The 22,099-nt window shown below is 53.6% G+C and overlaps 7 protein-coding genes across 7 annotated transcripts; 3 read left to right on the top strand and 4 right to left on the bottom strand.

Moving 5' to 3' along the window:
* Positions 1–94: 94 nt before the first annotated feature.
* On the bottom strand, positions 95–516 carry GCG54_00003756 (uncharacterized protein; the record flags this gene model as incomplete). The annotated part of the gene is made up of 2 exons (XM_045403825.1): positions 95–320; positions 458–516. 2 exons carry the CDS (start codon positions 514–516, stop codon positions 95–97), a joined length of 285 nt encoding a protein of 94 aa, XP_045259388.1.
* A 1,558-nt stretch (positions 517–2,074) lies between these two features.
* GCG54_00003755 (putative transporter) lies at positions 2,075–4,633 on the bottom strand (the record flags this gene model as incomplete). The annotated part of the gene is made up of 15 exons (XM_045403824.1): positions 2,075–2,099; positions 2,159–2,289; positions 2,345–2,418; positions 2,473–2,519; positions 2,572–2,643; positions 2,693–3,098; positions 3,159–3,289; positions 3,342–3,432; positions 3,487–3,529; positions 3,586–3,655; positions 3,712–3,822; positions 3,874–3,944; positions 3,997–4,104; positions 4,170–4,331; positions 4,391–4,633. 15 exons carry the CDS (start codon positions 4,631–4,633, stop codon positions 2,075–2,077), a joined length of 1,785 nt encoding a protein of 594 aa, XP_045259387.1.
* Positions 4,634–6,938: 2,305 nt separating this feature from the next.
* GCG54_00003754 (uncharacterized protein) lies at positions 6,939–7,783 on the top strand (the record flags this gene model as incomplete). Its single annotated transcript, XM_045403823.1, has 2 exons — positions 6,939–6,962; positions 7,136–7,783. 2 exons carry the CDS (start codon positions 6,939–6,941, stop codon positions 7,781–7,783), a joined length of 672 nt encoding a protein of 223 aa, XP_045259386.1.
* Positions 7,784–8,654: 871 nt separating this feature from the next.
* Positions 8,655–9,839, top strand: GCG54_00003753 (E3 ubiquitin-protein ligase UHRF1; the record flags this gene model as incomplete). The annotated part of the gene is made up of 1 exon (XM_045403822.1): positions 8,655–9,839. The coding sequence occupies one exon, from the start codon at positions 8,655–8,657 to the stop codon at positions 9,837–9,839; it is 1,185 nt and encodes a 394-aa protein (XP_045259385.1).
* A 468-nt stretch (positions 9,840–10,307) lies between these two features.
* Positions 10,308–10,654, bottom strand: GCG54_00003752 (uncharacterized protein; the record flags this gene model as incomplete). The annotated part of the gene is made up of 2 exons (XM_045403821.1): positions 10,308–10,394; positions 10,493–10,654. The coding sequence occupies 2 exons, from the start codon at positions 10,652–10,654 to the stop codon at positions 10,308–10,310; spliced, it is 249 nt and encodes an 82-aa protein (XP_045259384.1).
* A 1,675-nt stretch (positions 10,655–12,329) lies between these two features.
* GCG54_00003751 (3'(2') 5'-bisphosphate nucleotidase 1) lies at positions 12,330–14,735 on the bottom strand (the record flags this gene model as incomplete). Its single annotated transcript, XM_045403820.1, has 2 exons — positions 12,330–13,507; positions 14,192–14,735. The coding sequence occupies 2 exons, from the start codon at positions 14,733–14,735 to the stop codon at positions 12,330–12,332; spliced, it is 1,722 nt and encodes a 573-aa protein (XP_045259383.1).
* A 4,440-nt stretch (positions 14,736–19,175) lies between these two features.
* Positions 19,176–21,075, top strand: GCG54_00003750 (Proline-specific permease; the record flags this gene model as incomplete). The annotated part of the gene is made up of 2 exons (XM_045403819.1): positions 19,176–19,675; positions 19,881–21,075. 2 exons carry the CDS (start codon positions 19,176–19,178, stop codon positions 21,073–21,075), a joined length of 1,695 nt encoding a protein of 564 aa, XP_045259382.1.
* Between the last annotated feature and the right edge of the window lie 1,024 nt (positions 21,076–22,099).

The raw sequence follows: 22,099 nt of genomic DNA, 5'->3' as shown, positions 1-22,099 counted from the left end.
TATCACTACGATTATCTAGGAAAGAGAGATCTGGCTCAGTTGTTTATGAGGTGCTTATGTCACAACATCGGCTCTGTTGCTGAATGTTGGTCGCCTAGAGTCTTCTCTTTCTGTTGTTCTTCCTGGTCTTCTTGCCAGTGTTGGTGTTGTTGCCGGTGTTGCCCGCACTAGCGCCGCTCACGCGCTCGCATCTCTCGCCGCCGTCTCCATTGCCGCAACGAAGGGGCAACAGACAGCATCCATCGGGATCGGCGAATTGTTCGAGACCGTTTGCGCCTTTGCCGAGAGACTTGCAATCCGGTCCATCGGGGAAGCCGCAGCTGTTGGAGAAGAATTGGGTTAGCTTATGGTTTTGGGAAAGGCTTTTGCTTCCATGTGCTACGGGAAGTCAAGGAACTCAAAGACTTCAAACACAATCGAAAAAGGAGGCGCGGCGCAGCCGACCCTATTTACGTACCCGTTCTGTGCGAGGACGCCAGCGGCGCAAGCGGAGAAGATGATAGAGAAGAACTTCATTATGAAATTTGGGGTTAAAAGTCTCTGCGCAGCAGATGGAAGGAGAATTAGAAGTCTGGTCGGTTGGAAGAATGTGAAAGTTGTCGCTGGGATGGAAGCAATCTTGAAGAGGGTCGCCACGGGCTCGACCAAGCTTTATACTGCCAAACGAGTATGATCTGTTTACCATCTCTCCATGATTCTCGTAGCATGGCTTCCCAAACATCTTGGCGATGGGTACTCGTTGTTTTGCTGCGTAACATCCCTCGCTAACACCGAGGAATACGACACTCTCGGTGGCAGACCCCGGCATCCCTGCGAAACCTAGTGCCAAACTAAGCTTACCGCGTAACCATCAGAATTGCTTCATGGCATGTGTCACAATGGGACGACAGTCGACAACAGGGTTCATGACTCCAGAGATCGCTTGGCTTGAGCCGGTCGCTCACGAGCGAAAATCTACAAATCCTGTCGAAGACAGGGGCAGCCTATTTCGCCCACCGAACCATTCCGTTGCATTGCTTTTGCTACCTTGCAGCAGCCCGAAGATAGGAGCAGCGGAGCCTCCCGCACGGCAGGAGCGGACTTGGCACTTCGGAATGCTCCAGAGGCTCCCGCCCTAGGTCGACTAAGCCTCAACACACCCATCCCAGGGCCTTGACAAGTATGATGAAAGGGACTTCCACGGAGAAAGATATTCCCTTGTCATCTTGAGTCGCCTCGACTTGGAGCCGAGCACATACGGAATGCCTCGTTCAAGCGCTCAGAAGGAGAACGCGGAAGCGGGATGCGTGCACATGTGTCCGCAAATGTGTACGCTTGGTGGGGAAGAAGTGCAACGGCGGGATCACCTTGACTACAAGCCACACGAGCACCCGATAAGAAGAGAGCTAATTCAAACAGATCAACTGAGTGAGAATCAATTACCCTTGGCCAGTTCATTCCAAGCCTTCGGTTAGCAGTCCCTAGAAAGACGTATCCGCAAAAATCCGGGGTGGAATCTTCCAAAAGGATTCTTTTTCGCGGGTCTGTCGGAATATCACCATACGTTATTAGAGTTACGGGGACATCAAACCGACCTTACAGGGCTGCGGTTACATGCGGACACCTTGCAGTGGTGCTGGTGTTACCCCAACCGCCCCTGTTTCAAAGCCTTAAAGATTCAGCTGAGCAGCCAAGCAAGGGCTTTCCCACCTGGAGAAGGGGCAAGAGAGTTTCAGCGAGGAGTTAATCTTGACGCGCGCGTTACAATAACAAGATTCCAATAATTGGCGCCTGCGTCTGTGATTTTACCATGGATCACTCATCCCGCCGGCTCGGTTGAAGGAATGACACAGTTGGCAAGGATTAGCTTACTGGCATAGGTTGACAATAACCCCGGGGCAAATGTCTCCGTCCGCAACATGTGGAATAGACTTGACCGTGAGACGATGAACTGGCATTTTGATTCTATCTAGAGAGGGATATGGACCACACGCTTCTTTTCTCTTTGGATATCTATGAATCCAAGACTGCGGCAAGACAGGAGGTGAACACTGTAAGGTGCCCGTCGAAACACGCAAAAGTAGACCTTCGGAGTCTATGTGGCAAAGCGGAAGTCGAGCCTGAGTGCATAATACGTTAATCACATCATTCATCAAGGTGTAAGCGAGAGGTGGCTCACCTTTTGTTTCCCACATCCGTCGTGTTGGTTCTGTAGTTGTGTTGCTCCTCTGGGGACATGGCGTCCCAAACCTTGGCCTTTTGGTTGTTTCTCCATCGGTAGTAAAAGAATGTAAATGGGTATTGAACAACCTGCAAACAATCTGAGCACCTCGTCTTGTAAAGTGCAAGGGTGGAGATTACTTACACACATCCAGATGCAGATAACTAACAGGCCCTTGTTTGCCTTGAAGTATCGCGGAGCATCGTTGGATTGATAGACTTGGCGGCTAAAGTTAGTCTTCTGTCGTCGCGCGGGTGACGATCAAGACTCACTGTTCGCTCCGATCATGCCTGAGACTTGCACCCACATATTGTAAAGGCTGAGGACGGGTCAGCGAAGCGACGACTTCAAGAGAGGAAGGGGAGACATACGAGGCAGACACCGTCCTGTTCTGCACCGAACCTGCGTTTCTACTCGTCCAAGCCACTTGAATGGGATGGGTGCTAGGCCTTGTTAGCTCATGCATCCTTTATCAGCCAATCCGGCACTCACTAGGGGAACGAGAGCAAAACTGTGGCGATCGCGAAGTATGCCCATGGGCTGATGGGGTCCGGCAACGCGATCAACGCCACAAAGCAAGGCAACAACCAAGCATCTTCGGCCATCGACACAAAACTCCGATTGTTCACCAGCTCACTCAAAGCAGTAATGAGCAGCATGGTAATACTGGAGCCAACGATGTTCGGGATCGAAAGCAGGTTGGTCTGGATGACGTTGAAACCGAGACCACGGAAGGATAGAGTGAGGTATTGGTTGACCGGGTACTTGGGCAAGCCGAAGAGCAGGCCGAGGGCGTAGAGTGGCCACATGTCGTAGTCTTTGGAGCACTCCCAGATCTGCCTGACGGACAGACCCTGTCGGTTGTACATGCCTCCCTTCTGAGGGTCATCACGGATGACTATGTGGTATGAAGGTTAGATGCCGGTCTGTTCCAAGTTAAAGCTTGCGGGATACTCACCGGAGTTGACAATGATCTTAACCTCCTTTTCCTTGAAGTAGCCCTTGGGGTTCCACCAGCTCCTCGTCCGGGCGGGGCATTGCGGCATCAGGAAGAATGAGAGCAGTCCGACACTGAACGTAAAGCAGCCCCTGAAGTCGAAAGTTAGCACAGAGCTCGATGGCTCGAAGCAAAATGACTTACTCAATGAGGAACATCCATCTCCAGCCTTCATAGCCCAAGATACCTCTCATAGACAGAAGACCGACCGCGGCGAAACCCACACCGATGTCAACTGAAAGATTGTTAGTTATTAAGCCAAGCCATGTCCTTGGGTGAGTCCACTCACCAATTTGGGAAGACATCCAAAACCAGGCCAGACGAATTGGAAGCTAAGTCAGAGTAAGAAAAAGACCGTCAAGCCTTGTCATTCACTGAAGTGACTCACAGACGTGCCTGTGTACCAGTAGCTAAGGTACAGAATTGTGTCAGGGATGAAGCCACCTTGGAAGGTAGCGCTAGATTCGTCTGAGTCAATAGAGTGACATGCAAAGCCAGATGGAACGTAACTTACATCAGATATCTGGTCGCAAGAAATGACGCCCGTCCCTTGAGGAAGAATTGCAGGCCGGAAACGGTACTGAAAAGACAGATCTGAATTGGGATCCACAGATCCGGACCGATACTGTTCAGGTTAGAAGGGTCTCAGTTTTACTTGTCGGCTGAGATGACGAACCGCTTGGAGATCAACTGAGATGGAAGCTCGGCAACAAGGAAGCCGACTCGGGAGATTGTTTGGCCAAGATTCTTCTTTGTGTTAGCATTGTAAGGGACTCGGAACATTCGCAGATGCACTCACGTAGTCAGCGCGAGTGAGACCAAGATCAGGAAGCATGTCATCAGAAACGGCGTTGTTGATGTTGTTTCTGTCAATGTTCAAAGCAGCAAACATGACGCAACACCAAACCTGTTTGTTGCAGGTTAGCCAGTCGCTCTCATAAAAGCCAGTGTGCAATGCACGTCAAAACTCACCATAATCTTCCAATCAACCTTGCGTCGCACTTGCCGCTCTTCTCTCCAGGTCCAGCGGAATGAAGGGTCGAAAGCCTCCTTATTCTCCCATTGTGGGTGGATGTAAGCCTCTTTGTACTCTTCCAGGTTCTCGGAATCCCAGATGCTCGGTTGGGTCGCAATCTTTGATGCTGCTGATCAGCTAGAAGTTCAAATATTGATGTACCGTGGGGGAAACCTACTGCGTCAAGGTCATATTCTTCCGCCTTTGGGCCCTTTCGAATTCTCAAGAAGCGAAGGATAGCGTCGCCGAGCGCGGCTTCCATGCGCTGCGTCTGCTGTGTCGCCAAAGCCGGAGCGGTCGGGGGAACTGCGTCTCGGACATCCTTGCCGGTGCCGGTCTTGGAGTCTGCGCCCGCGTGGTCCGAAGACGTGATGGACCCTGCGGGCGAGGGCTTGCTGGTCGGTTGCTGCTGGGCAGACATTTTGGACGGCAACTCGAAGAAGGAACGAAGTCGAGTCGACACAGCGGGCAGCAAAAGCACATTCCTACCGACGCCAGAGATTCTACTATCTATTTAAGAAGTAGACAGTAAAATCTCTTTCCGCATGGGCTTCGGTCGCCGCCCGAAACCCCCCTGGTGGTAGAACCGGGCTACCGGTCGCCGCATTTCTTAGCCAAACGGCATACATGGAGGGAACATCAAAGGCGTGATGGGTAATATCGACCGTTCATAGGCAGGAGACAGCGGCCATACCCCGATTTTTGCCCCTTTGGTAAAACGATGCTCCCCCACAGGGGGTGACGACATGTTGCTTACCCAGGTAGAACCCCTGAACAGATCGTCTTCCGAGGAGATCCAAAACTTGGGTTCAGAGAGCTACGACGACCGCTGGACGTTGTGCATATTGAAAGGGTGCAACGGCAGGGGGCTAAGCTATTTACTGCTTGATTCCAAGACACCCACCAGCTCTATCGGAGGTTTTCTCCAAGCTTAACCCAAACCTGAGCCGCTATTTCTTCTTTTTGTCCATCGACTTTGACGCGAAACCGAGCCAGGTTCGCAGTTGTCTAGCATGCAATGTGCGGAAGACGTGAACACTGGGGCCGATGTTACTGTTCGTCCACTTTGGTGTGTTGCGCCATTCGCTTGCAGCGCACGCCATTGATTCACCATCATTTGTTTCGATGGCGTGCTGGAGGCCGAACCCCCGCATTACATATTTATGCAGGCAGCTTACCCTCCGCGCCGGCTTGGCCACACTCTCCCCACTCGGTTGAAGAATCCGTCCCGGCCGGCAGTATTCAAGGGCAACCTGCTCCGAATCGCTGCAGCATTGATGCTGCGGGGCATGCCGACCGCCGGTGCCGAGAGCAACACCCCACACTCGGGGCCGCCACGACCGGTACGAACGAAGTGGGTCATGGTATTTTCGGGGTGGTGGCCGGAGCCGGCGCGGAGCTATCTTGGCTATTCAGCCCTGAACAGATACCATGGCCAAAAGCTTTCAGTCAATTCACAGTCTCAAAAGCCCTCGGCATGTCAAAAGTCTCGAATGGCCGTACCGTACCTGCCCGCCACCCTACAGTTCATCGTTTCCAATTAATGAAGCTCAAGAACTTTCTTCCCGTCAACTCCCTATTCAGCACGCGAGCAGTCGCAGGGCAATATCACATGGTCTTGCAGGTCGAGGGAGCTCGTATCGACATGTTGGGTCGCCAGGTTTCTCCGAATATCTTATCTGACCGCTATCGCGAACCTAGCGCTGTCAAGTTGGGAGCTGAGCAACCAGGTAGAGAAGACGCTCGAGTCCTCGTCGATTTCATGAACTTGGGCCAAGCATGTTCGCAACGCAATTACCCCAGACTCCGTTGAATGGGGCGAGAAGAGACACAAGAGTCCCATGCATCTGTTAAAACGGGTACCTAACTCTGGGCAACTGGGACCCTGCAGAGCGTCAACCACGCCTCTGGATTGAGATTACTTGTGAACGATTGTAATCAGGTTTTATGGCTTCCTCTCTTCACGACGTATTCGCACCCTCTCACATCCATCGCCGTCGATTTCCGGCCGCCGTTGGAAGCCACAGACCACGCGACAAATATCCATCAGAAGAATAAGCGCCCAACACGCTGTGGCTGTGATTCTTGTTCGGCTTGCCGAGACGCTAGCACAGCTTAGCTTCTTCAGCTACGCTTATTTTCCCCATCTATGCTGCACAACAGGACGGAAAACAGGGTATTTTCAGGCAGTGCACTGCAATTTTATAGCGCTTGGCAGCACGTAAAAAGAAATCGTGTCGCTTTCATGGCGCGGTTGGGCGGGTTAGCCCGCCCAATTGACGAACCGAACACCTCAGTGAGGGTTTCAGCCAGCTTCGCCTCGTATGCGGCCACAGGGCTGACTCCCTGCGACGGTGGACTGATGCCTGCTTAAGCTAGACCCTGGAATTTGCGTGTTCACGGGGTTTTCATGGGAAAGACTTTTGTCTTCTTCCCCGATCGTGCCGCTAGTTTGGGCTTCTCTTCTCATAGACCTCGAATGTCTGCATCAGCACGCCTTTTTTGTTGAGCCGCGAGCGCCATGAATTTAGATCGAACCCGCGCCCGAAGCCTGTTGGTGGCGCTCTTCAGCTTGTCAGTAGCGCTCAGCCAGGAATGCAGCTACGAAGGCGGCTGGGCTCTCCGGGCCCCGGGGTCCTGCCCGCCGAACGCGCCGGTCGAGTGCGGGACAGGCGCGCAACCTCGGTGCTGTCCTTCCGGATACACATGCACGGGAGACGGCGACTATGTCGGCAATTATTGCTGTAAAGGTATGCAATTGCCTCCCCAACTTTGTTTATTGTGGCCGTTGATTGGAAGCTGACGCGCTTTACCCGGTGCAGACCCGGAAGACTGCAGATCGCTCGCTCTCGAATACCCCCAGGTATCACACCTCGCCCTACTCTCGAACCTCGCATACGAGCGGCAGTTGACGATATCATAGTGTCCCGATTCATCTTGGAAGCTTTGGGGTGTAAATGGCAAGCTGGATAATGGAGGATGGTGCTGCATGGACGGCTTCAATGGCACATACCGCGACAACAGCCAAGGCATCGCTCTCCTGTGCACGTCAACGACAGCGACGGCGCTACCTGCGAACATTTCGTGGGCCGATGCCGTGAGGACCTCGTCATGCTCCGTGACCGCGACGTCAACTTGGGCGACAACAGCAACGGGATCCCCAGTAGTTTCGGACACGGTAACGACCACGGGCACTGCGACGGCTGCTTCTTCGACGCGTACGGCTTCGGCGGGAAACGAGGAGTCGGGTGGGATCTCAGGCGGTGCCGTAGCTGGAGCAGTCGTCGGAGGTGTAGCCGGCATAGGCCTGATCCTGGCCGCCACCTTCTTTGTCTGGAGGCGCAAGCAGGGCTCCAGGACCGCAGCAACCGGGCCGGATGGAAGCAACCAAGGAGGATCGGCGTACGGCGAACAAAGTGCTGGCAAGCACGCATACCAAATGCCTAGCGAAATGTCAGCTCAACCGTCCCGGGTCGAGATGGATGGTTCGCCTCTACCAACGTATGAACTTGATGGGTCGACACCGCATGAGCTAGACTCCGCGGCGACGAGCGCAACGCGACCAAGATAATGAACAACGGCCATACATGCATCGAATTAGGCATCTGATTTCCCGATCCAAGATCGAAGAGTCGTTTCCCAGAAAATGAATAACGTAACCCGTTGACTCTGTCCATTGAGGGTGCCAAACACACCAATTTTCTTCGTGAGTTTGAATTGTGCAACTCAAATGACTCCTGTCGTCGCGTTAGTTCTTTCCAATTTGCCATCTCTTAGGTTTTGCCTCATGCGCTGTGGAGTTCTTGAACGATATAAGTTGACGCACGATAGGTACGCTGATCAACAAAGCGGGGTTTATTCATCCAACACAATAATATTCCGATATATCTCAATGTAGCGACTACGCGTGGCGGTTTGAGAAAGTTTCGAGTTATCTGAACGGAAGGAGCGACTGGCAGTTATCAACTGCGGCGTTCCTTCCTGTTCGATCTGAGTTGTTGTAGTTGCGCTGGTCTGTGTCACATGATTGGCTGATTTTCGACGGAAGACCGCTGCACAGACCACCGACACTGCAACTCTGCAACCACCAACCTCACCTTCCACCCTGCGCGTCAACTGTCCATGCTCAATTAACCCCTCAACAACACACTTCCCTCACTCACAGACCGTCAACCTGCCTCAAGTTGCGACACCAGCTTTGACGGGCTGTGAAATGTGGCATAGGCTTGGTTACACTGCTAGCCTTAGTTATTGACTGGTTGTTTCCTCGCGATCAACTAGGTGCGGCTGGTCAGCCGCCGGACACCCTGCCGAGAAACCGACAGCGTCACCGCCACAATTTCAACGAATTTCACAAGCCTCCACTCGGTATGAACCATCGACTTCACCTCCAACGGATTCGATTACTAATTCTGATGAATCAGACAACGCCAGCAGTAACGATGGCGGCAGTCGCTCCAGTCGAGGAAGGCACCGGCCCTCCTCCCGCACCTTCCACTCAGACTGTCCCCACTCCTCCCCGGGAGCGCACTCCTGGCAAGTACTTCGCCTGGGTCAACAAAAATGTCCTCGGCCTTCTCGCAGTTTGGTCCAACAAGTCTCTCGACGAGTCCACCCCCCGTGTGGTCCAGAAGAAGCAGGAGTTCGCAGACTATCTCAACTACGTCGAGGACTGCAAACAAGCCTACCCGAATGTCCTCCCCCGCGAGCTCGGCTCCATCGACACGGCCCATCAGCGTCTGACTAGTGGTCTGAAGATTGTATGCGATCCTGAGAAGTCTATTCAGCAACGCTACTTCTCTGATGAGGATAAGCGTCACGCCCAGGATCTCTATGATTGGGCCCAGAGGGCGGATGCGCTTGCCCTGACTCCGCCGGCCAGCGACAACGAGAACACAGCCGTAGCCACTACTCGTCACCCTCGCATGGGAACTTACAATGTGGACAGTGACGGCAAATACCCCATCCGCAAGCCTGCTCCCGCCCACCCAGTCTGGGGCCGAAGAGGCATCATGCACGGTGTCGCACTCACTGGCATGAAAGGCAAGACTCAGTGTCTCAACCCGGACTACTTGGGCGAGAAGCGCGAAGCTGCGGTTATCGGCCATAACGGCCTCACCGTCGGCGACTGGTTCGCCTCCCAGATTCGCGCCCTGTTCGTCGGCGCCCACGGCTCCTCCGAGGCCGGTATCCACGGCCGCAAGGACCAAGGCGCCTACTCTGTTATTGTCAGCGGAACCTACGATGAGATTGACGTCGACAACGGAGACGTCCTGTACTACTCCGGCTCTCGGTCTCTCGAGCACAAGAACCCAACTCAATGCCCCCCTCGTTCCAACGGAACCACTGCTCTTCACGTTTCACAGATGAACGGCAGACCCGTTCGCGTTCTCCGCAAGGCCTCCTCCGACAAGAAGAAGTTTTCCGTCTGGGCTCCTCTCTGCGGCATGCGCTACGACGGCCTCTATCGCGTCACTTGGTCTGGAACCAAGAAGAACACGCACAATGGGCTTTTCGAGCAGTTCAAGCTTGTTCGCCTTCCCAACCAGACCCCGTTGGAGGACCTGCGCGAGATCCCCAGCATCGCCCAGCGCAACGACTACGCCAGGGTCTCAGAGTACTTCTGAATGAACATTCAGTTGCGACACGACTTCTTTCATTTTGAGATGCGAATGGGGATTTCATACTTGTTTTTGGCAGAGTCTTAGGGGAGACCATCGGAGTTTTTATAGGGTCCAAGGACATGGAATAGGTTATAGGCCGCGAAGTCCGGCGTCAGGGTTTACATTTCTTTATGAGGAGTCATTGGGAAATACCCGTTCTTTTTAGCTAGGCACAGATGATTCAGTCAACAGTCTGAATTCCATAGGAATCGCGTTTTTGATGACCATGATCAGGTTGTCATGGATGCGCAGTGTAACGTGCCACTGTGATCATTATGCTGGGCTTGTTTTGAGCGATGCGTCGTCGTAGTCCGTTATTCCACGTGGGAACAAAAGCAGGCTTGGATCAACGAAGAAATAAGTGGTATTCATCTGCGTAGTAGTCTACCCCTCACAACCAAAGCCTTCCTTCCCCTGAATCCCTCAACCCATCTATGCCTTGGGGCAAGATTCACCCTGCTCGGAGATGTCGCCGGGAGCAATGCACTTGCAGCCGTCGCTGTTGTATCGAACACAGCACTGTTGATGGTTAGCTACTTGTATCACAACACTATCGACCCGGAACCGAGCCAAGCGGAGCTGGGTTGAACGGAATTCAACCCTGTGAAATAACTTACCCAGGCACCAGCGCAAGCCGCGCCGACGCCGCCGCAGTTGCTCTTGATGCACTGCATCTGGCGGGTCTCAATGACGTTGAGCATGCCGTTAGGGCTCTGAGCAACGCTGGCCAGGCCGGTGGTGGCGCAGGCCAGGAGGAGGATCTGGGTGAAGAACTGCATGATGGCGAGTTGTCGTGTGGGTGTTTTGAAGGACTGTGTGGAAGTTGGGTTCTGTGAGTGATGTAGAGTGAGTTAACTAGACTTCAACATCTAATAGACAGCAGACAATTTGGATACTTATAGTCTACAACGAGTGCGCTCACTCCGAAGAAACTCCCGAAATCGTGCATGTCGGTAGTTTGATTCAACCCGAAGTACGATCAAATGGGGACTGCTCAGCCTTGTCGGTTCAGGTTAATTACTTTGAGTTTCTGGGAGAACCCACATCGCGACTCCGCAGGAACAGGAGACATTCAATTCAGCCGGGGCGAACTGCCTTGGGATTGCTCTCGGGCAATGAATTCCGTCAGATGCTGTGTAGAAAGTAAAGCTTTTGGTTTAGGTTCGTCAATCACTCAATCATCAAGCCCTACAGCTATGTTGCCAATCTGTTTTGGTATGTTGCAATCGGTTGCAATCGCGGCGAACTCACTTTGACAAATGTGATTTCATCTTCCTCCCAGCGAAAGTTAGCGCAACGAGTTGTGCTGTGTGATCTGTGCTCCTTACGGATGCGCAATATAGAAACGGCTTGATAAGGGGGCAGATCGACGCTGAATACACATTAACTTTCCACGTAGGGCGCAAAAAACCAGGGGGGCTGTCTAATCGGATGCGTCGGAAATGCCCGTGAGTGCCGGTGTCTACTTTTCCGTGTAATGACTCGGGTTGCCAAGTCGAGGCAATCTAGGCAATATTCTTTGCTGTTCCAACATCAAAGTTTATATTCGGCCTTAGGATAAGTGACGACGGGCCGGTTAGTGACCGACACTTGCCATCCATGATGCCTGCGTAACTTTTATGCTGGACAACGAAGCGCACGACGACTAGATTGGCATGTTCAATCTGTGGCGCAGTGTGAATTTCTGCCCTAGTTTCAGAGAGCCTCGGTATCGCTTTCGTACCATTACAGTCATAGCTTTCTTGCCTAAAGATTTTGCGCTTTCATCAGATTGCCGTGCAGCAAGTGATGTCTATAACTGTGCTATCAGTACTCTGGGTATTCTTCTGAAAATGAGATGTGCTTTCTGGACTAATGCACCAGCTGTGCTTCAAAGAACTCCACACCCGATGCTTAGATACGAACGGAAGGAGTTGCAGATGCAACCCAACTGTTGACTCTAGCAAGGTATGCCGTTTGAGCTACTGTGTTGTTAATGCAAACAGCAGAGTTAGGCACAGCAAGTTGACTCAGCTCGTTTTTGACTTCATCGAGACTGATATTCTTCACATCTTGGGAAGTGTGAAACGGAGAAGGGCAGCTTAGCTGGTATTGGTAACAGTAAGACTAACGTCTCAATGCTTTGATTATGAGCAAAGAGAAAAGGACCTCTCTCCGGTCAACCCACGCGAACTGCAAAGTAGGAGGCGCGTGCCAATGCGGCTGGTTGGCTACTTGACGGGATGCCATATGGCAGTCCGATAAAAACCAGCTATCGACACGCATTTTTGAGGAAGTCTGGGACCCCTTTCGCAGGTAGCTTCATTTTGATATCATAAGTTCTGCTGTGGCTTTAATATGAGTTTCTAATGACAAGCCCTGTTACCCTTTTGAGAAATTCATGTGTCGTCTGATACTCGTTACTCTAAGCGCTAAAGCAAATGAAACATTGGTCCTGAAAATGCCGCTGTGTCCCTAACCCAGAAGGTGGGCATGGCCCTCAGCTTCTAGAGTTTCCCTCACGGCGGTCCTCACCTTCTCATGAACCGCCGGTGGCGCCGCGATGAAGCCATAGTTGGCCACCATCTTACGGCCAGCAACCAAGTTCACCGGGTTTCCGTCGACATCCGTGACCTTTCCACCGACCTCCTCGAACAGCAACATGGCACCGGCGTGATCCCAAATCTTCGCCAGACGGTCGCGCCTCCTATACGCCCAGAACGTGCAGTTCGCCTGTCCCAAGCCCAGCACCGCCCACCGCAACACCCAGCCAAGCAAGTCGTTGCCGGGGTACGATACACCGAGGCGCTCGGCGACCTTTTTGTGGATCCCCGGTACCGCCGAGTCGGAGCCGTCGATGCAGGTGACCGAGACCAGGGGGTGGTTGTCGCCGTCCGCGTGGCGGGGGATCTTCGTCGGTTGGAGGTCCAACGGCCCGGGCAACGCGCGTATGTAGGTGCCGTGGCCCTTGATAGCGAACATGATGCTGCCTGTGCTGGTGGGGTCGATGCTGTCGTTGTTGATGGGTGCTTTCGCGTCCGCCGCCAGCATCGGGAGGCCGACGATGCCGACGCTCTGCTTGCCATCCTCCATAAGACACACGTTGATGGCGTAGAGCTCGCCTCTGACGAAGGTCTTGGTGCCATCGATGGGGTCAAACACCCAGAACCTCCCCGTCGGCGACGGGTCTCCCAGGCCGCACCAGTCAATCATCTCGCACATCTGCTCAGGCGACTCGGGCAGTTTGCACAGAGAGTCCGGCTCCTTCTCGCTCGCGACCTGCTGCAGGAGCGCCCACACCGACTTGAGGAGATCCGGGTTCTCGCGGAGGTCGGCGGCGGACTCTTCGCCGACGAACTTGTCGCCGGGGAATGCGGCGTGCAGGGTTGATGTGAGGAGGGCCTGGATGGCGAAGTCGGCGACGGTGACGGGGCTGAGGTCTTCTTTCGTCACGACGCCCTTGTCGGAGGCGACCAGGACGCGTCGGCTGAGTCTCGCGGCATGCTGGATGGCCGCGATGGCAACCGTCAGTTCGTGAGCGTATGGTCCGTCCATGATGGGTTTGCGCGTTGGTGATGGGAGCTTAGGGGTGAGATGAGGTGAGGTGAGGTGAGTCGACGCCGAGCGGGTCGAGTTGCAGCGCAGCGGTGATCCTGCAGGGGCGTGAAGAATGTGGCTCAGTTGCAGGAAATCGGTTGCGGGGAAGATGCGACGTTTGCAGGTGTCAGGCGGATGAGGTCGGAGATTTGATGTTTACGGGGAGTCACTGTTGATGATGGATGTTTGAATGGGGGCGATGATGTCAGAGTTCGAGCGCGGCTTTTCTGGTTTGGCTCTTTTCGACGCAAATTTTCGCCGGAAGAATCGCCGTGGCGTGGCCGGCATCGGCCTCGGAAGCTCCGAGTCCAAAAGTGGGTCTTTCTTTCAGATTCTCGGGCCCGATCACTGGGCAACGGAGGGAGGGATCGAGCGAAGGACAATGAGAGACGGCACGAGATTGACGAGGGCATAAAGGGTATCAAATGTTCGTTTCTTGGTTCGGATATTTCAAGCTCCACCTCTCCCTGGAAGACCAAACGTACAAGTCTCCATAATGTGTTTCCCTGCAAAACGTAAGCTTCAAGGCCGGATCTGGGTTCTTGATGTAGCCCCCGAGAAGAGAGAAGCCAACTCACTTTCTTTCCATGTTCGTTTCTCATGGTATTCCAGCGCTTTGCATTCCCAGCGGCGCACGCACCAAGTCGCGACAAGTGCGTCGCGCATCGCTCTCTCCAAAGACACCAAGATGTTCAAACTGTTGATGCCATCTCTCGATTCCTCAACAGCAAGACGCCTACCGCTATCGTCCATCCAGTCGCACACATCGTTGTTAATCCTGACATCGAAAAGCAGCTCCTTTGCCTCCCAGTCGCTCGTTGCATTCAGCTTCCTCTTCACGAGCCATGCCTTGCAGATGCTGCCCTTCCCAATCTTGGAGAATCTGACCCCGATGGCACCTATCCCGCTGCGGGACACGGATCGAATATAATACGCGAAGGGCTCCTGGATGACCAGAGGTGGACGCTCAATGTTGAAGACGCGTTTGGGGTGCGCGACGATCTCAGGGGCCGCGGTGGAGTCGCGGCCGACGTATCCGCCCCTCCGCTTCAGGGAGTAGTCGATGCGGCTGAACTCGATTTTACGGTCGTTTTCGCGGAGCGAGTCGATCTCGCGATTGGTTTCATAGACACCGGAGTCTGCCTCGGCAGAGTTGGCTGAGTGAATGAAGCGGTCTGCTTGACGTAAGGTGTCGGGCTGCAGCGTTTCCTGGACGTCGGATGCGTCTTCCGTGTATTCCGGGGGAAGCGAGGCGCTAATTTCGGTGGTGGTTGACAGCGACATGGTGTTCTTATCGGCGTCAAGGGGCTGTAGAATGCTTGCGTGGTTGATAGGAAAACGAGCCGGGTAAGTTTGATAGGAAATCTGCCCGCGGGGGACTGTTGGAAATTGAATTCAATTGTGAAATCTGAGAGATGCAGGGAAATGACGTTGGAATCGCGAGCAAATGCAAGACCGGTCGTCTCGTCTGACGGCTTATTATGAGATCACCTGCCTACCGGTAGTAGCGAATGGAAATAGGAGCATTCCCACCATTACCGAACCTGCGTATTGAGCAGAGGTGCGACGCCATTGGCTGCTGTTTTTTTTTTTTTTGCGCTGAAATCCGGATGAGTGATTTGTTAATTCACTCAAGCGAAGCGGTCACCTGTTCTCGCATCCGTCGCCCGAGATGTATGTCGCGGAAGAAAAAAGCCGACTAGCGAGAGATTTCAATCGCAAAATATCAACACAACCTCTACAAGAGGTTAGCGCCAAGAGACGGCAATTCCGCAGTTTCTGGATTTGGTAGCACATGACCTACATTATTCACTCAAACCTCTATTATGATCAGTCGGAAGGTTACTATTGTGACTGCGATGTGTTCAAATGGTACTTTCTCATTTGAACATCTCCATGACAAGCCAACAATCTTGATGTTTGGGCATGCGAAGAGCGTGTGATATGCCCAACCATAATGATCATTTATTGGATACTTATCCCTTTTTAATTTCGCAGTCAATGAGCTAGTCTTGACTAGAATGCTAAATGAGCTTTCATTGATATCGATGATAGTATACCTGAGGTTCGATTCAACGGCAAACTTGCTGTTGTTGTTGCGGTGGGCCCGGTTCAAGATGCTGCCAAATCAAAATGAAGCGGTAGTTGACGAAGACTTTTCGACTATATTGAGTATAGATGCAGCAACAGCGACGAGGTAACCATGTAGGATTGGGAACTGCCATTGTCTTGCAAGGAGATGCATGCACGTAATTGCTAATCCTTGCTTGCATATCAAATGGCAACTTTGCGTTGCAATCTGTGCGGCAACTGACGTTATTCCTTCATCGACGTCGATCTATTGAGTAAGACGGTATAGACTTCACAACTAAGTTCATGAATGCCTACAAGACCTAGCTGCTAGGACTGAACTAGACAACGGCGGAGGAGTCGCAACGTTGCAAGATGTCAAAGAGACCGAACTCTGGGTCGTTTGAGCGTTGAAGCAGAGAAGTCTATCCATTGATTCAACTGATCCCTAGAATTATGCCAACCTCACGCCAACATGTAGGCAGGAAGTCTATTACGATACTTTAAGCGCGGTATCCAGCCACTGGCGCTTCGATAGAATCCTTGCGGGCAATCGTTGCGCGAAGATGACTGCACTTATTTGGACTAGCTCCCGCAGCTGTCATTCCAAAGCCATCAGGATGGCGTCAACTCCGACATTGATACACCTTGGCCTTCGTTCAACAGTATACATCTCCGTCATCATGTGTGTGCTTGAAAGAAAGACCTTGTGTAACTAATATGCTGATACCCATCCCTTGATGTCATATGAATGAAGTCTCTCACAGCGGATCTTTCAGAACAAATCTGCGACATGAGCGTATGTTGGAGTTGGGTGGCAAATTAATCGTACTCGTATCGGAGTCAACTCCGACGTTGGGGATTGTAAGAACAATCAAGACGGAGTATTGAGCAGCGTTTTCGGACGGAAACACCCGTTCATTGTGGAATTGAATGACCCATGTGAGCCAGCACAGTGCATTCAGCTGTCAAATTATTTCGCTCGGGATTCTGCCGAGAGCCCATGGTACGATATCCCGTAGGAAAATTCGATTCGGACGCTGATGATGGGGTCGGTCGGCTTGACATGCCCGCAGCCGGGATCAAGCCGGAAGTTTTGATCACGTCGCCTGAGAACCTTTGGAGAATCACGTCAATAATGGGCGGTCATCGGATTGCAGTTCCGTCTGAAAGATTTCGGATTAGGTGGTTGTGGCCATTTTGCCGAGCAATGACGGCGAAAAAAACCATAGCGTTTGGGGGCGATGTTGAGCAACACACCCGCTGACCACCATGCTCCATCATTTGCCGCAACGGTACTCAGCAACGACACAGCCCAGACCGAATGCAATCCCTTCGACTCGGATTGACCGTGGCGGCGTTGGCATTAGATAAGACGGTGAGACCTGTCTCTCTCCTCGGCCTCTCGCAAACCATAGCCGAGGCCAGCCGACGTGCGGGAGAACACACGGGGAAAAAAACCCTTCGTATCCCTTTGCGGAAGTTCCTCGTCTGACAATCGACAAGGCCTGGCCTGCCAGCCGGGCGCAACATTATTCGTCGCCAACAGCGCGTTCACTACGTCATCCCCCAGAAGCCTTGCAGAAAACGTGCAGCAAACCATTGCGCGCCGTCAAGGCCCCCCCAGACGTCCTAGTGGCTGCCAAGGGCCACGAATCGCGGTTGAACGGCAGAGATTGGAAGACCGAGAGAGCTGCCCCCACCGCTTCGGTCCCGCTGCTACTGGGGCCGTACGGCGTCGTGGGCCTTTGTTCGCTCCCGTTCCAATCAAGCGGTCGGAAGCAGATACGCCGCCAGACTCGGCGTCATGCCATTATCCACACGGGTGCCAGAGACCGCTTGGCACTGGCCAGGCGGGAATGTCTGACATGGTTGTTGCGCCCGTCCTGCCTATCTGAATGAAACACCATCGCCCATTCAGCAGGCGCGGAGAGAGTGTGTGTGAGAGAAGAGAGAGTAGCAGCAGCCAGCAGCGATGAGTGCCGTCGCGCCCAGAGCTGTGCCAACCTTGCCAATCAAAAAGGAGGCGCACGCACACCCAATATTGTTGCGGCTCAAAAGACTCAGGGAGGCTGATCACTCTTGTCAAGAACCTTTCCGCAGAATTGATAAGCTTCTTTCAACGACGAGTCTCGATTGATGTTGTCTCTCTCTCTCCAGAGGCCTCTTGTGAACAGCGGCTGTCTCTCTGGAACGACGACGACGCCGCCGATTCAGAGTCGGCTCCACCCTCATTTTGTCCTTTGCCTCGATTGGAACAAAGTGCCCACATCCCATGGTCGGGCATTGACTGGCTGCTGCATATAAAGTGGGACAAGAATGGCCTTTTGGAGGCGCTCTTTGGTTGGGGCCTCTCATTAGGATTTCACACATTTGCCGCAGCTTCTTAACAGCGCACCACTGATTGGCCGCGGCGGTTTGTTTAGACAACAATTGGACAAATTTTTCGTTATTTTTTCATTACCTGCCAACACAGAGCGGGGTCGCCGTGTCGCCATCTGGCCTTGGATTCGTTGAACATGCCTCGCTAAAAGCTCGCGCGATTCCTGGTGGAGAGCCTAACAGTCTCACCGAAAGATGAAGCCCATTGGCCATTGGCCGCCGACATGAACGATGGTCTGAGATGATGAGGCAGAAAAATCCTCATTGGTTGCCTCCCAGGGTGCGCAGCATGAGGCACCGACTCCATCTCCATCCGTTCCCATCTTTTTTTTTCTTGTCTCTGCGTGTCTTCCCCTCATAAAGTGAACCCCTACAGACTCGTCCCTTCAGAAGGCCGGAAACACAAAAAAGATTGGAGTCACTGTTGGGATGAGCAGCGTTATGGAGATTATCTGCTCCTGACACCCCGCGTACGCTTGCCAGACGTGGAAACTCGTCCCTGCAAGATAAATGATGACACCCGGCCAATGAGCATCCTGTCGCATGTTCGGACTCTGCGATAGCCCATTCAGCGAGTTAGTCACTGATAAAAAGTCCCATGTTCAGACACAAAGCCCCCCCGAAGCCACATGCGAACGGACTGCCTGTGAGACCCCGACATTGGCCAATAACCACCGTCTTCAGTAAAGCCACTAAGGCAAGGTATGACGACATTGCGGAAATATTCTCCCCTAGCCCTGCGCGCGCCGAAGGATTGGGATGGGGCAGCCCTGGGCAGAGTCAGGGACTGTCCCCGTCAACTCCACACAGAACATCTAACGTCCCCATGGATGTTTGTATGGGTACTCGTGGCTGTAGCCTGTCCCTGAATCTCTGATGCAGCAACGAGGAACGCCCAGGACGCACGAATTTGCTTGCGCCGTGCTGGTATGTGTGTGAGTGAGTGTGGCGGACAGACACGTTGGGCGCGTTGAAAGTTTTTTTGCCTTTCCTGTCAAAAATTCTGCGCCGCCCCCAACCCGATCGGCGGTGCTCTCTTAAAACAAAACCCTTTTCCCATCGAGATCTGCTTTGCGCATTTCCTGTTCTTCCCTTTTCCTGTCATCCCCCTTCCTTTTCGCGATTCCCCAAGCTTCCCCCGCGAACCGCCCCTCAAGCTCCTCCACATGCAATCTGTGGCTTTCTTCAGTCTCACTGTCACTACCACGATCGCGGGAAGAATCTAAACCAGCCCGACCGCCCGGTTGATTAGATTCACTTCCCCCATACGCCATGGCGCAAGAAGAGCTCAAGGGCCCGGAAGGGTCTGCCGGCGCTCAGAGGGTCTCTCTCGACAGCTACGGCTCCTCTGTCCGGCACAACTCCGACGGTCTGCAGCGCCGTCTCGACAACCGCCAGATCCAGCTCATCGCCATCGGGGGCACCATCGGAACCGGCCTGTTCGTCACCATCGGTGGAGGTCTCGCCAAGGGCGGCCCCGCCTCGCTTTTGATCGCATACACCCTCTACGCCTGCGTCGTCGCCCTGGTCAACAACTCCATCGCTGAGATGAGCACCTACATGCCCGTCTCCGGCGGCTTCATCCGTCTCGCTGGTGTCTGGGTTGACGAGGCTCTCGGCTTCATGGTTGGCTGGAACTACTTCCTCTACGAGGCACTCCTGATCCCGTTCGAAATCACCGCGCTCAATCTTGTACTTTCATTCTGGAACGAGAAGGTTACTGAGCCTGGTCCGACGGCGGGTATCTGCGCTGCCATCATTATTGCATACGGGTAAGTCACCTCGGGTCCTGTGGGATTGTTGACCTTCTTTTCTCCTCCTGCCAGGGCCAAGCGAAAGCGACTAGACCGACCGGACACTCTAGAGCTCTCTGTGCCCCTCGCGTGACACTCGCTTCAAGACTCTCTTTCTTTGCTTTTCTCTTTCACCCCATGACGTGTTGTGTATGCATGCTAAACGCCGATTGTGTGATTTTAGTCTCATGAATGTGGCTGCCGTGGGCGTGTTCGGTGAAGCTGAGTTCTGGCTCTCCGGCGGCAAGGTCCTGCTCATCTTCATCCTGTTCCTCTTCACATTCATCACCATGGTCGGTGGAAACCCGGCCCACGACGCGTACGGGTTCCGTCACTTTTCGAATCCCGGGGCGTTCGCGACGTACATGACTTCCGGTGACACGGGTCGCATGGAGGGCTTCATGGGTGCTCTGGCCACTGCCACGTTCACCGTTGTCGGCCCCGACTACATTTCGATGATCGCCGCCGAGGCCAAGCATCCCTCGCTCTACATCAAGTCCGCGTTCAAGACGGTCTACCTCCGCTTCGGCCTCTTCTTCGTCGGCGCCGCGCTGACCTGCGGCATCGTGGTCCCGTACAACGACCCGACCCTCGTTAAGATCTACATCGACGGCACCGCCAGCGGCGGCACGGCCGCGGCCTCCCCCTGGGTCATGGCGATGGAGAACCTGGGGATCCAGGGTCTCCCCCACCTGGTCAATGCCCTGCTCTTCACCACCATCTTCTCCGCGGGCAACACGTACACCTACTGCGCCACGCGGTCCCTGTACAGTCTGGCCATGGACGGCCGCGCCCCGGCCGTGTTCCGCAAGACCACCAAGAACGGCGTGCCCATCTGGTGCTTCGCCTTCACCATGATCTTCCCCATGCTCTCGTTCCTGCAGTGCGGCAGCGGCTCCGCCAAGGTGCTCAACTGGCTGCTCGCGCTCATCACCGGCGGCGGCGTCATCAACTACCTCGTCATGTCCATCACCTTCCTGAACTTCTACCGCGCGTGCAAGGTGCAGAACTTCGACCGCCGCAGCTTGCCGTACTGCGGCTGGTTCCAGCCCTACGGCGCGTGGATCGCCCTGATCCTGCAGACAATCGTTGTTCTTACGTACGGATGGTCCGCTTTCCGCCCCACCTTCAGCGTCGGTGACTTCTTCTCGAACTACACGATGCAGATTGTCGCGCCGATTCTGTTCATCGTCTGGAAGGTTGTCAAGCGCACCAAGTACGTCAGGCCCGAGGTGCTCGACCTGCAATGGGACCGCCCCATCATTGAGGCGTACGAGGACCATCTGATGACGCGCGAGCCCCCGACCACCTTCTGGAGGGAGATGCTGCAGATGGTTGGCATCGGCCGCAATAAGGTCATCAAGGGCGAGAAGGCCTAATAAGTGGTGGTTGCTTTGGCTTTCTTCGTGAGAGAGGAAGGCTTATATATAATGAATAATTATTAAAAAAGAATATTTCATCACAATGACGTTTATTGAACAGCTCAATTTGAGAGATGGTGGAGGAACAGTTCCGAGAAATCGGCGATTGTTTCAACTAAGTCCCCTCATGGTGGGGCTCCGAGTGGACTCATCATGGATCCCACCAATATTTCCGGATGTCATCGAGTTCTCGCACATCCCCATGGGTGTTCTTCTGCATTGCCATGATTTCTATGCCGCGATTTCAACTTACGTTGCTATGCGGATGAATAGGCTCTGGATAATGCGGGCTACAAGGACGCCGTTCGCGACGAGAGTGGCGGATAGCACTTTGCCCGGTCAGCTAGGAGACTCCTGCCGAAAATACAAAACATTTTGACGTATCATCGAAAACACTAACACTGGGCACAAATACGCAAGAAACACTTGACAAACTGACACGTAGAAGTCCGAAGACGATTCTGTTCGATGAGCTCTCTTAAGCTGAGCTCAAGGTTTACATGGTATCGGATGTGCGGGGAAGAGTCGTCAACTGCGGGGGAAGATTGATTACTAGATCTCACCGGCTGTTGTTGGCCTACTGCGGATTCGGGTTTGCAAACGCCAACTTCGTCGAAAAGTGAAAGGTTCCGCGAAGAAAAGCCCCGCGCGGACTGGAACCCCTACCTCGGCGGTCGGGACGGGTGTGGCGTGCAGGGTCAGGAGCCACTACTCGTGGCAATCAACGGCGTGGCACTTGTGCCCTACGTGACTACTTTAACGTTGCCGGTAACCGGTGGGCTGGTAGAAAAAGCGATTATCAGATAAAGATGGTTCGCCATTCGGATCAAGCCGTAGAGCGAGAGGCAGGGGGACTATTCAATTTGGCCTGGAACTTCGGCCTGGAAGTCTTGCACCAAAATCCTCCAATCACAAAGGAGATGGTCAAGAGAAACTGATGTTCCGAAGGTGGGCGGCCAGCCCGCGAGCGAAAGTCTCAAGA

This window comes from Colletotrichum gloeosporioides (genome assembly GCF_011800055.1).
Source record: "Colletotrichum gloeosporioides strain Lc1 chromosome Unknown consensus_78, whole genome shotgun sequence".
NCBI lineage: Eukaryota > Fungi > Ascomycota > Sordariomycetes > Glomerellales > Glomerellaceae > Colletotrichum > Colletotrichum gloeosporioides.
Note: the sequence above shows the minus strand (reverse complement) of the source record. Positions and strands in the feature narration are given on the sequence as shown.